The 13,271-nt window shown below is 39.8% G+C and overlaps 1 protein-coding gene across 1 annotated transcript in view; it reads right to left on the minus strand.

Annotated features, from left to right (window-relative positions):
- The window catches only part of TRPM3 (transient receptor potential cation channel subfamily M member 3), a 532,037-nt gene that overhangs the window by 273,281 nt on the left and 245,485 nt on the right, over positions 1 to 13,271 (minus strand). Inside the window, exons 3-5 of the mRNA XM_044287287.1 lie at positions 12,333 to 12,537; positions 6,317 to 6,530; positions 389 to 513 (exon numbers count right to left, since the gene is read on the minus strand). Coding sequence (XP_044143222.1) covers positions 389 to 513; positions 6,317 to 6,530; positions 12,333 to 12,537 — 544 coding nt within the window. The remainder of the gene's footprint in view (positions 1 to 388; positions 514 to 6,316; positions 6,531 to 12,332; positions 12,538 to 13,271) is intronic.

The raw sequence follows: 13,271 nt of genomic DNA on the forward strand, positions 1-13,271 counted from the left end.
CATTGCATTGTATAATTTATTTATATAGCTCCAACACATGCCTTGGAGCTGTATTGTCATTACTCACATCATTCCCTGTCCACATGCGGGCTCACAATCCAAATTATCAGTGTATCTTTGGAGTGTAGAAGGAAACAGGGATGCCCAGAGGAAACCCACACAAATACAGGGAGAACATATAAATTCCATGTAGATGTTCTCTTGATCACATTCGAACCCAAGACCCCAGCACTTCAAGATAACATTCCATTAATAAACCATATTAGATGTTATTGGTAGTTCACACCCAGTGAAATAACTATTGCCAACACATAGGCATAGGACTTTTGGGCTAGCAGACATTGAGCCTCCATCTTTACATTGAGCAACCTATGTACCGTCTACTTACATCTTTGCCAATAAGGTCCTCTTGGTTTTCTACTATTCCCCAGGGGGCAATACCAATTGTGCAGATCTTGCCTCTTGATTTGGATGCATGGTCTTTCAAAGCATCACCTACATGACGAATGACACCTAGAAAGTTGTAGTACACATGAAACATAATGAATCCAAGAATGTATGGATAGAGAAACAGATAGTTATACAGTTTCATTTAAAAAGTGAGAACCTTAAAGGGGTGCCATTAAACCACCTTATCCCTTATCCAACGTGTCCCCTATCCAGAGTATCTCATCTGCTGGGGCCCACGCCAATCATGAGAACAGGGACCCATGCTATTCAATTTGAAAGGTGCTCTATGGGGCTGTAGTAGAGAGTTTAATGCAGTGGTGGACATGCAGCCCCACAAACCTTAATGGAGTGGTGGACACACATGCATGTCTGCCGCTATATAAAAATGGGGAGCATGTGTCCCAGTTCAAGTGATTAGTGGGGTCCAACCACTGTGGATAGGGGGAAAGTTGTCTTAAGGAGACAAGCCCTTTAACGTGGTTGTCTGCTTTGGACAATCCCTTTTTGTTAGGAGTCTCCAGATGATAAGCTGATTACAGGGTGCATACTGCTAGGCCCCCCCCCCCCCCATGTAATTAGTTGGGAAAACCAACTGCAAATTTCCCTACAGTGCCACCATAGAGGAAATAAAACATTACACAATGGTTGTTAAAGGAACATGTTCATCAAAACCTATTTTTAATCAATATGTAACCAATCAATGTAATTTTTTTTATTTTTTACAAAACAGGTGAATATGTTTTTGCCATGTTTTCTACTTCCTGTCTTGTCTCTTTAACTTCCTCTTTATTTGGACTTTTAACCTGGCTTACAGCCCCACGTAACTATTTCAGTAGGATATCATCAGAGAGTGCCCCTCCTGTAGTGACTCAACTAGAGCATCACGCATAGCACTGATAAGTGCAGTGCTCTTCTGTGGACATCTCTGTCTAAGCTTATCAAGAGGACAATATAGCTGTCATACTGCATCTACCACTATCATGAGGATTACACTGCGGATCACCACCAGTAAACTGACAATGTGCTGTATTATCTATGTGAATAGGAGGTCTTGACTGATACAGAAGGAGACTATTTGTACTTAATTTCCAATGGTATATTACCGCCAAAAAGGAAAACAGCCAAAAATTCTTGAAAATTGTTTCTATGAATAATGCATTTTTAAAAACATCCCTTTCTGATGGAATTATCGCTTTAAAATGAATGTGCTGTTTGTGTTGTGCACAGTTGGACTGGCTCCTTCCTTCCTGTTAGGGTTTGATCCCACAGCGCGGGTGCAGATGTAGTACAGAGTACCGAGCAGCTGTATGAGCCACAGAGGGCTCCAATTAACTGTTAATGGCCGTGCAGCACCTGCAAAACGCTGCTGCAATTAACACTGCAGACTAAATAGTGCTGTCCTAATTAGTTAATTCGAACCCGCTGAGGCTCGTACGCAACGCAACTATATCACCATCGCACCATGTGGTAGTATCCTAACTGCTCTCCAGTCCAGCTATTGCTATACGTTACAATGCAGGACTCCATTCTATTTAGGCCTCATGCACACGGGCATTGCCCGGCTGTGGCCTTATTGCAGCCCGCATACAGCGGGTCCACAGTACACGGGCACCGGCCGCAGTACACGGGCAGATGCAGACCCATTCACTTCCATGGTGTTTCTGTCCGTGCCTCCGCACCACAAAACAATAGAACATGTTCTATTTTTTTACGGTGCGGACGGATCACGGACCTATTAAAGTTGAATGGGTCTCGATTCGTCCCACCCGCCGCACAGGTGTTGCCCGTGCATTGGGGACAGCAAATTGCGGTCCTCAATGCACGTAATTGCCGCACGTCTGTGTGCATGAGGCCTAAGGGCTCGTACAAACAAACCTATTTTTATTCCGCATCCGATCCACATTTATTGCAGGTCGGATGCAGACCCATTCACTTTATTGGGGCCGAAAAACATGCGGTGCTGTCTGCACCCGTATGTCCGTTCTGCTGTACTCGCAACAACAAAAAAATAACATGTCCTAGTCTTATTTGTTTTACGGACATGGATAGGATTATTCTATAGAGGGCAGGACGTTCCGTTCTGCAAAAGTCATGTGCATGAGTCATAATTAAAATGTCCTTAATATGATATTTGAAGGTGTTTTTGCATGTGTGTTCCCATGTGTGTAGTGTGCATACATAGGTGTTAGTGAGCATGCACATGTGTATGCACGTTTATAATAACTACATGTATTTAGTGAGCGTATAGGAGTCTAAGTAGTCATAGGCTTATAAACACATGTATGTATTGAATGTTTAGGCTTATATACACAGTAACTACATATAATCGTGTGTACTGCAAGTGTGTGTGTATATAGACACTAAATGTATGTTTATTTTCTGGTTATTCAGCATTTGGACACTTTGTGTTGTATTATTTCTGCTCTATATGGCTCACGCTGGGTTCACACCTGAGTGTTCGCGATGGAGCTCTCTGTATACGCGATTCTCCGGGCGTTTGCAATCCCGCATACAGAGACAAGCGAACACCTACTGTCGCGCTTTCCCGCTGAAGTCTATGTACGGGAACGCGCGACAAGACGCCCCAAAAGCTCATGTACTTCTTGAAGCTCATGTACCTCTTGGGGCGTCGATTGTACGCGCTTTAAAACGCTCAGATGAGAACCATTCCCATAGGGAATCATTGGTTCTTGCCTGTTGAGCGTTTTACAGCGAGTAGGAACGCGCTGTAAAACGCTCAGGTGTGAACCCAGCCTCAGTTTCTACGTTCCATGGATTGGATTTCTGCACCCTGAAAAGCACTATGGGGAGATTTATTAAGCTTGTGTAAAGTAGAACTGGCTTAGTTGTCCATAGAAACCAATCAGATTCCACCTTTTATTTTCCAAAGTTGCTATAAAAAAATGAAAGGTGGAATCTGATTGGTTGCTATGGACAACTAAACCAGTTCTACTTTACACCAGTTTGATATATCTCCCCCTATGTTTAGCTTATTAGCTTTAGGTAAAAATGCAGTAGTAGGCATGGTTCTCAGTAGCGTTTTCCTTCAGATTGTCATAAAATAGACAAACCATATTTTTTGAAAATCTGTACTTATCTCCGTGAAGCTGGAAAATATCCCTGAGCAAAAAAGCATATCTTGCGATTAAGAATAACAGTGCAGACTACTACTCCCTTGATAATGTCTGTGTCTCCTTCTCCGTTGTACACCTACGTTTTCATATTAGTAAGAGAAGAAAATAGCTCACATAGATCTCATCTGAGGCTACCTGACATTTATGAATCTGACACTGCAGGCTGAATTTCAGGAAAACACCAGCAAAAATATTCTAAAATATCTCACAGAATTACTGGTCTAAGGTCCCATAAAATACTGTCCTTCCCATATACATGGTCTAGTCTTGACTGCTAAAAATATACAGTATTGTGAAACATCATGTGCTACTTCTAGACAAATTTATTTTATGCATTTTTTCTATCTATCTAGCTCATATCAATCATCTATTAGTGTTGAGCGAGCATGCTCGGCCGAGCACCAGTTCTGCTTGAGCATCGCTATGCTCGGCACATCTCGTAGTTTGGCCGAACACCACATGTGCTCGAGCGCGCTGCTCGAGTCAGTGTATTTAAATGTAAAAGTTTCTGCTGGGATTTTAACTCACAACCCCTTGTACATTAGAGGCAAGGACGTTATCCACTCAGCTATACTGTATCAGAAAAAGACTTATTGTATATTTCTGTGCAGGTTAACATCTAGCTGTATAGTGTAGTGGTAAACCTCCTTATAGTACCTCTAATGGACAAGCTTGGGAGTTTGAATCCCAGCAGAAACATTTCAGAAATAGAATTTATATATTTTATATATTTTTTGGTAATTGTAAAAAATGTATGGCACAAAATAAATGTGTAACTACTAAAATATATAAATATATAAATATGTATTTAGATAAAATCATACTTCTGATATATATGAATGCATAATATGTGGGAAACTACTACTGATATTTTTAACCATAATATATTTACATATATTTTAATATATTCAAAATATATAATAATACAGTATATGTAAATATATTATGGCTAAAAACGTATATATATATAAAAAATATTCTGCTGTGTTTCTGCCGGGATTTTGAACTCCCAAACTTGTCCATTAGAGGCAAAGATCTTATCCTCTCAGCTATAAAGCTAAATGCTAAACCGTGTTAGAAAACCTTATAGTAGTTTCTGATTTAGTGAGTATTCCTATTCAGCAGAAGACTTATTTTATATTTCTGTGCAGGCTAACATGTAGCTGTATAGTGTAGTAGTTAACTTCCTAGCCTCTATTGGACAAGCTTGGGAGTTTGAATCCTGGCAGAAACATTTAAAAAAAAATATTAGTTTTTAGCCATAATATATTTACATATATTATTATATATTTATAATATATAATATATTAAAATATATGTAAATATATTATGGCTAAAAACATCAGTAGTAGTTTCACACATATAATACATTCATATATCAGAAGTATGATTTTATCTAAACATATATTATTTTTTTGTACTCACACATTTATTTTGTGCCATACATTTTTTACAATTACAAAAATATATATATATATATATATATATAAATGTAATCTCTATTTCTGAAATGCTTTTGCCGGGATTCAAACTCCTAAGCTTGTACATTAGAGGTACATATATAGCTACATGTCAACCTGCACAGAAATATAAAATAAGTCTTCTGCTGAAAAGGGTTACTCACTAAATCAGCAACTACTATGAGGTTTTTCTGACACAGTCCAGCATTCAGCTTTATAGCTGAGTGGATAAGGTCCTTGCCTCTAATCTACAACTTTGTTAGTTCAAATGCTGGCAGAAACTTTTAAGAAATTAAATTTAAATACACTGGGTGTCCCCAAGCACTGACTTCATATATGGATATAGCTATATATGGAGTCAGAGCAGGGACTCCTAAGCCGAACTAGAGTCCCGACACCTTCCCCTCTTCAGAGCAGGGGGTGCCTATTGACTTCCATTGTGCTCGGGTTTGAGCATTGTAAAGTGTTCTAATCGATCACACGATCACTGGTGCTCATTCAACACTACTATCGAAAAAAAAAGTATTCACCCATGTAGGACGCAACGTTTTGGCTCCACACTGGAGCCTTTCTCAAGCTTGAGAAAGGCTCCAGTGGGGAGCCGAAACGTTGTGTCCTGCAAGGGTGAATAAACTTTACTTTTTGAGAGTGCTGCCTGTTTTGCTATTTTTTGTATTTCTGGTCGATTTTCTTGTCCCTTTGGGCTTGTACTTATTCACATTTTGTTGTCTTGTGCTGCCATTTTTTGCTTTGTATCTATCTATCTATCTATCTATCTATCTATCTATCTATCTATCTAATATGTATCTATCTCTCATATATCTGCCTCATATCTATCTATCTATCTAGAAAATAAAAAAAAAGAAGCAGCACACAAACTGTATGGGGGTGCAAAAAATCCTCCTGAGGGACCGGAGACCAAGGTCCCAGATGTAGATAAAAAGCAAAAAAAGAAGGCAGCACTCCAAGTAGTGAAGAAAAGTGGACGATTTATTCACCCAACCAGCAGCAACGTTTCAGCTCTCACAATGGAGCCTTTATCCAGCTGGATAAAGGCTCAATTGTGAGAGCTGAAACGTTGCTGCTGGTTGGGTGAATAAATCGTCCACTTTTCTTCACTACTTGGAGTGCTGCCTTCTTTTTTTGCTTTTTATCTATCCATCTATCTATCCATCTATCTATCTATCTACAGTATTTATCTATCTACAGTATCTATCTATCTCATATCTATCTATCTATCGATCATCTATCTAATCTCACAAATAGAGTTACCAGTATTGACTCCTCCAGTGAATATCCACGCTCCTGTTGTCATGGCAGCTTTAATGAGGCCTTTCCCAAAGACTTGTTTCAGTTTTGGTTGGAGTTCAAAATTTTGGAGGCCTCCATGGACTGATATGAGAAGCTTTGGCAGTTCTAGCTGCCACTCCTTTGTCATAAGGTGCAGCAGTAAGTCAGGCTTGGTGTCAAAGGAAACACGTACATACTGCAAACAGACAAAAAAGAAGATGTAGACATATTTTAATGGTTCATGTGCAGTTTCAGAATTCTGTTTGTTGTAATTGGGAAATTGAATCTGTAAATTTCCTGAATATAATGTTTGTAAGCGGAATCATCCTTTAATTCTATGTCAGCTGTAGGGAATTTCTAATTCCACAGAAATTGCTGTTTTTGGCAGTCTATATTGTGACTCTGAACTGCAGGTATCACACACGTTGTTATAACTGGCTGCTTTCCCACCTGTTTCTGCAATACATTTATATAATATAGGTAAACAGCCACACAAATTCTAATCAGATCTGGAGGTGACTCCCCAAATCATTGATCAGATTTTCTTCCAAAGCATTGTATCAGGAAATTAGTATTTATTCAATGTGGATTCAGTGGTGGGGCTTCCAGGATCTTAATATTGATGGCCTATCATCATGATTCTGTAGCTAAGAATCCATAACATACATCTGAATGGGGTTGTTGGGGTAGCAAGCAATTCAAACATTTCTACAACTAAACAAATATATCCTTAATGGGATTGTCTCATTTCAGCAAATAGCATTTATTATATAGAGGAAGTTAATACAAGACACTTACTAATGTATTGTGATTGTCCATATCGCTTCCTTTGCTGGCTGAATTCATTTTTCCATCACATTATACACTACTAGTTTCCATGGTTACGACCACCCAGCAATCCAGCAGGGATTGAGGGGTTGTCTTACTTTAGCAAGTGGCATTTATCATGTAGAGAAAGTTAAAGGGGTTATCCAAGACTATTAAATGCCCCCATATGCCCGGGCCTCTCACACTGAATATACTTACCTGGCTCCCTGCGCCACTCCTGGACCCCGTACCGCTGATGCTTCCCCCCGTGCGCGGGTGAAAACATCCGGTGCTTGGGGTAGCAGCCAATGGCAGGCGGGGACGGAGGGAGGCTCATCCCCGTCACCCCCTGCCATTGGCTGCTCCCCCTGACACCGGACATTTTCATCCACGCATGGGGAGAAGCAGCAGTAGTGGTGTGCGGACCAGGAGCGGCACCGGGAGCCAGGTAAGTATATTCAGTGTGAGGGGCCCGGGCATATGGGGGCATTTAATAGTCTTGGATAACCCCTTTAACTATCTCTACATGATAAATACCACTTGCTGAAGTGAGACAATTTTTTTTTTTAAATAGGTGTTAACAACTGAAATGCTGTATTTTTTGCATATTGAATACACAATACCATATGTTTCACCCTATAAGACGCACTGGTCTATAAGACGCACCTAGATTTTAAAGGAAGACATACAGACAATAAGAAAAATATATTTTTCATTTGACCTAAGGTCAAACCAGCAATCAGACCCCCAATATTAATAAGACCTCAGCTGACAGCCCCAATCAGACCCCCCAATGTTAATAAGACTCCAATAAAACCTCAGATCAGACCCCCAATAAGATCTCAGCTCAGACCCCAAGGTGTACGACTCCCAATCAGACCTCAGATGAGAGCCCTAATATAAATGAGACCCCCATTTAGAGCTCAGATAATCCCCCAGCCTCTCATCAGCCCCCTAACCTTTCATCAGCCCCCTAACCTTTCATCAGCCCCCAGCCTCTTATCAGCCCCCCAGCCTCTCATCAGCCCCCTAGCCTTTCATCATCCCCTTCAGCCTTTCATCATCCCCCAGCCTCTTATCATCCCCCCAGCCTCTTATCATCCCCCCAGCCCTTATCAGCCCCCAGCTTCTCATCAGCCTCCTGAGCCTTTCATCAGCCCCCCAGCCTCTCATCACCCCCCAGCCTCTCATCAGCCCCCAGCCTCTCATCAGCCCCCAGCCTCTCATCAGCCCCCAGCCTCTTATCATCCCTCATACCTTGTAAACAGGAGCAGACAGAGGCGAAGCAGGCATGTGTGGCAAGAAAGCCTGCTCCGCCCCTCATCTGCCTTTCCCGTACTCCTGCCGTTGTCACTGAAATCTGCCGGCAGGTCCCTGTCAACCAGCCCGAGACATGGCCGGCTGGTCTCTACCAGCTGCCCTACACCCTGCAAGCTGCGGCCGGTCTCCATCAGTAACCCAGCTCTGCGGGCACTGGGCTCTCTTTCGTCAGGTAACTTTATTTATTTATTTGCCCTTTATTCACCCCATAAGACACACTAGTGTTTACCCCCCATTTTAGTGCGTCCTATGGGGCGAAATATACGGTATATACCATTAATGTCTAGTTACACTTCCAGAACTTTCATCTAATGGGAGAAATACATGAAAAATACGTGTGAGGAGCCACAAGACATAGATATACATGTCTGTAACCAGATGGTTGGCGGCCGCATAGAATGGTATCAAGGGCTGCATGTGGCCCCCGGGCCACAGGTTGTGCATCTCTGCATTATACAAAACATAGAATGTAGTTTCTGAAACCAGAATACTCCTTTAGCAATGATCACAAAATGATTGTACTTTATGGAATATTTTTACCTGTTATTTATCCAATTCAGAGTTTATTGCTTGGAATAATTTTAAATGATACTAAACTACCACTGCTATAATGAGCCATATTGTTTATACACAATAAAAAAGTTAGTTCTTCTCTGTTTGCCTTTAAATGTGATGTCCTGAACTGGAATTATTTTTTTTTAACCACTTCCAGATCGGGCCATTTACAGCCTTCCTGACCAGGCCTAATTTTGCAAATCTGACATGTGTCACTTTATGTGATAGTAACTTTAGAAAGCTTTTACTTATCCAAGCTATTTTCCTGTGACACATTGTACTTATTGTTAATGGTAAATTTGAGTCAATTGTTTTACCTTTATTTATAAAAAAAATAATCTAAAAGTTATTAAATTTGAATCTCTCTGCTTTTAAAACAGAAAGTGGTACCTCATATTAACATTCCCCATATGTCTACTTAATGTTGGCATCATTTTGTAAATTTCATTTTTTTTTTTAAGACGTTAGAGGGCTTAGAATTTAAAAAACTTTTAAGAAAATTTCCAAAACCCACTTTTTAGGGATCAGTTCAGGTCTGAAGTCACTTTGTGGGGCTTACACAATGGAAACCCCCAATAAATTACCCCATTGTAGAAACTACACCCCTCAAGTTACTCAAAACGGATTTTACAAACTTTGTTAACCCTTTAGGTGTTCCACAAGAATTAAAGGAAAATGGAGGAGAAATTTCTAAATTTAACTTTTTTGGCAGATTTTCCGTTTTAATAAAAAAAAATCTTTAACACATCGAGCGTTAACAGCCAAACAAAACCTAATATTTATTACCCTGATTCTGCAGTTTACATAAACACCCCACATGTGGTCATAAACTGATGTAAAGGCACACGGCAGGGCGCAGAAGAAAAGAAGCGCCATATGGTTTTTGGAAGGCAGATTTTGCTGAACTGGTTTTTAGATGCCATGTCCCATTTGAAGCCCCCTGATGCACCTTTAGAGTAGAAACTCCCAAAAATTGACCCCATTTTAGAAACTAGGGGATAAGATGCCAGATTTATTGGTACTATTTTGGGGTACATATGATTTTTAATTGCTCTATTTTAAGGTTTTTCTGAGGCAAGGTAACCCACAAATTGCTGTTTTGGCTTTTTTTTTTTTTTACAACATTCATCTGACAGGGTAGATCATTGCTATTTTAACAGAACAGGTTGTTAATTAGCAATTATATCAAACATGTCTACTTTCTTTTTTTCAGTTTTACATAAGAAAGCAATAAAAAAAAAGGGTATTTTTTTGTGTCTCCATTTTCTGAACACCATACATTTTTAATTTTTCTGCCAATCATCTTGTGCAGGGATTAAATTTTTGCAGGAAGAGTTGATGTTTTTATTGGCACAATTTTTGAGTAGATATGATTTTTTGATCATTAATTATTACGCTTTATGGGTCAAGGTGACCCAAAAAATTGGTTGTTTTAGTACAGTTTTTATTTATTTATTTTTACAGCGTTCACCTGAGGGGTTAAGCCATGTGACATTTTTATAGAGCAGATCGTTATGGACGTGGCGATACCTAATATGTATACTTTTTTTTAAGTATTTAAGTTTTACACAATAATAGCATTGTTAAAACAAAAAAAATATGTTTTATTGTCTCCATAGTGTGAGAGCCATAGCTTTTTTATTTTTTTTATTTAGTCTCGGTTAGGATCACTTTTTTTGCTGGTACTATTTTTGGGGGCATACGCCTTTTTGATCGCTTGGTGTTGCACTTTATGTGAAGTTAGGTGACAAAAAATGGCTGAGCGCTGTGTATACAAGGATCTAGAAGGCAAGGACACCTGGGAACTGTCCCTGCCTTCCTTCTGGGTTGCCCTGCTGTCACTGCCAGCGGGTTTCCCCCCTTGGAAGCTGCACGATTAGCGTGCAGCTGCCATCTCTGAATGGACGTTTTAGAACGTCCATTTAGAGATAAACATCCACCCATGGGACGTTTATATCCTATGGGCGATCGGGAAGTGGTTAAACATCACCACTTTTGTCCATAGGTTGTGGTTTGGTTTTGCAGTTCAAGTCAATTCACATGAATAAGGGTTAGCTGCAATAGAATATACAGCCTAGGGACAACTCATTTAAACATCAAAAAGAAAATGTAACCTAAGCTATAGCAGATGAAGAATTACAGCACTTGAATACAAATAAGGTAATTTACCAAACTGGTGTAAAGTAGAACTGGCTTAGTTGCCCATAGCAACCAATCAGATTCCACCTTTCATTTTGGACAGCTCCTTTGGAAAATGAAAGGTGAAATCTGACTGGTTGCAATGGGCAACTAAGCCAGTTCTACTTTACACCAGTTTGATAAATTACCCCATAAGTCTTCTCATTTATTAGTTGTGCACTGAATCATCATGTTACTGTTTACAGCTCCATGATCCATATGCTAACTAACCTTTTTATAGCAACTATCTGAAATGTGTCATATGTGGAAGTCCAGCTCACCTGTGTGTGGACTGCAGAAGCACAGAATAGCTGAAGACTCAGAATGAATACATAAATAGCAAAAGATTCCAGCTTCTATTAAAACAATATCGACTTTATTCTTTCCAGTAAATGCATGACAAGAACACAGACACACAAGTGACGCGTTTCAGGCTGTCAGTTATGCGTCCGTGTTCTTGTTATGGATCTACTAGAAATAGTAAAATTGATATTGTTTTTATGGAAGCTGGAATCTTTCCTATTTATCTAAAATATGTATGCACATATCTGGCCCGTTTATACATTTTACAGATACTCTACAAAAAGTTTTAATGAAGCTGCACCTTTTACTGACAAGGGCTATATTCTCTGGAAATATAAATTGTATTTTTTGTGACCCTTTTCACAGTTTTTTTCTACTGCATAGTAGTTACTTAGAAACATTTAATTGCCGCTGTTGTCCATAGGTGTATCAAAGAGAGAAGGTTACAAGGCCACCTCCTTTTTAAGACTTTCAAGTGCACTTGGACACAAAAAAAAGATTATATGGCAATTTTCAGATTTTTTTTCTATCAGTCTTTTCTTCAATTGATTTCCTTAATTCACTTTTCTATTCCAAGTATCATGTGAATGTGATTTGATTTCCCATTATGCTTTGAGGAACCATGCTCAGCACAGCAGCCTAACACTAACATCCCCTAACACATTATCACGTATATGTACATCATAATGCGTGAAGGGGTTAAAGAAGAACTATGAATGTGTGAAAAGAATAGTAAAAGAATCCTAGATTTGCTGATACATAACCTACAGCAATCATCCACCGTAGGTACCACAGTGCTTTAGCTATTAGATAAACTCAGTATAAAAATAAATACCATGGCCTTGTTGGAGTGTCCCCCTCCCTGGAATTCAATTGTCCCAAAGGCATCAGTGGGACTGAGCTGAGTATGCTTTCCAATCGACCACTTTTCTGACTGACCATCATTACGATTCAGTCTGCCTTCATTCTTCTCATTTTGAATGATGGATATACTTGGAGTTAACCCAACGTGCTGCCCTATGAGACGCCCACAACAACACCTACAGCATAAAAGAAACAAAATGGACATTGTTTTAGCATTGCAACACATTATGCATGGCAGAACCAGACCAGACAATCGGGGCCCTCAGGGCAGGGTTTGCGCTGTGTTAAGCTTTCTATGGGACAAGCTGCATTTCATATTTATGTGTGCTTGCTGGGATTAAACTCCACATAACCTTTACACGCTGTAAAAATGTTTGTACTTTTTATGATGACGCAACCCCCAAACAAAGAGGAAATCATCACAGGACTCCAAATAATAGATGTCTTCAGAAGCCTTCTACTGAGGTTATTCAAATTTCTTTAGTTCGGGACCCTTGTTCTAAGAACACCTTTAAATAGTCTAGATCTGAATGAGGCTACTTTAACACTAGCGTTTATATTTTCCGGTATTGAGATCCGTCATAGGGGACCATTTATTTTCAATGGGGACAAAACGTAACTGAACAGAACGGAATGCTCCAAAATGCATTCCGTTTCGTTCTCATATCGGAGAGCGTACAGCAGCATGCTGCAGTTTGCTTTCCGCCCTGGGATGTGGAGCAAAACAAATCCGTCATGACCCACAATGCAAGTCAATGGGGACAGATCCGTTTTCTCTGCCACAATCGAAAACTGATCCGTCCCGCATTGACTTTCAATGGACTTAATGACGGATCCGTCTTGGCAATGTTACAGATAATACAACCGGGTCCGTTCATAATAGATGCAGACGGTTGTATTATCAGTAACG

The sequence above is a fragment of the Bufo gargarizans genome, chromosome 1 (assembly GCF_014858855.1).
Source record: "Bufo gargarizans isolate SCDJY-AF-19 chromosome 1, ASM1485885v1, whole genome shotgun sequence".
NCBI lineage: Eukaryota > Metazoa > Chordata > Amphibia > Anura > Bufonidae > Bufo > Bufo gargarizans.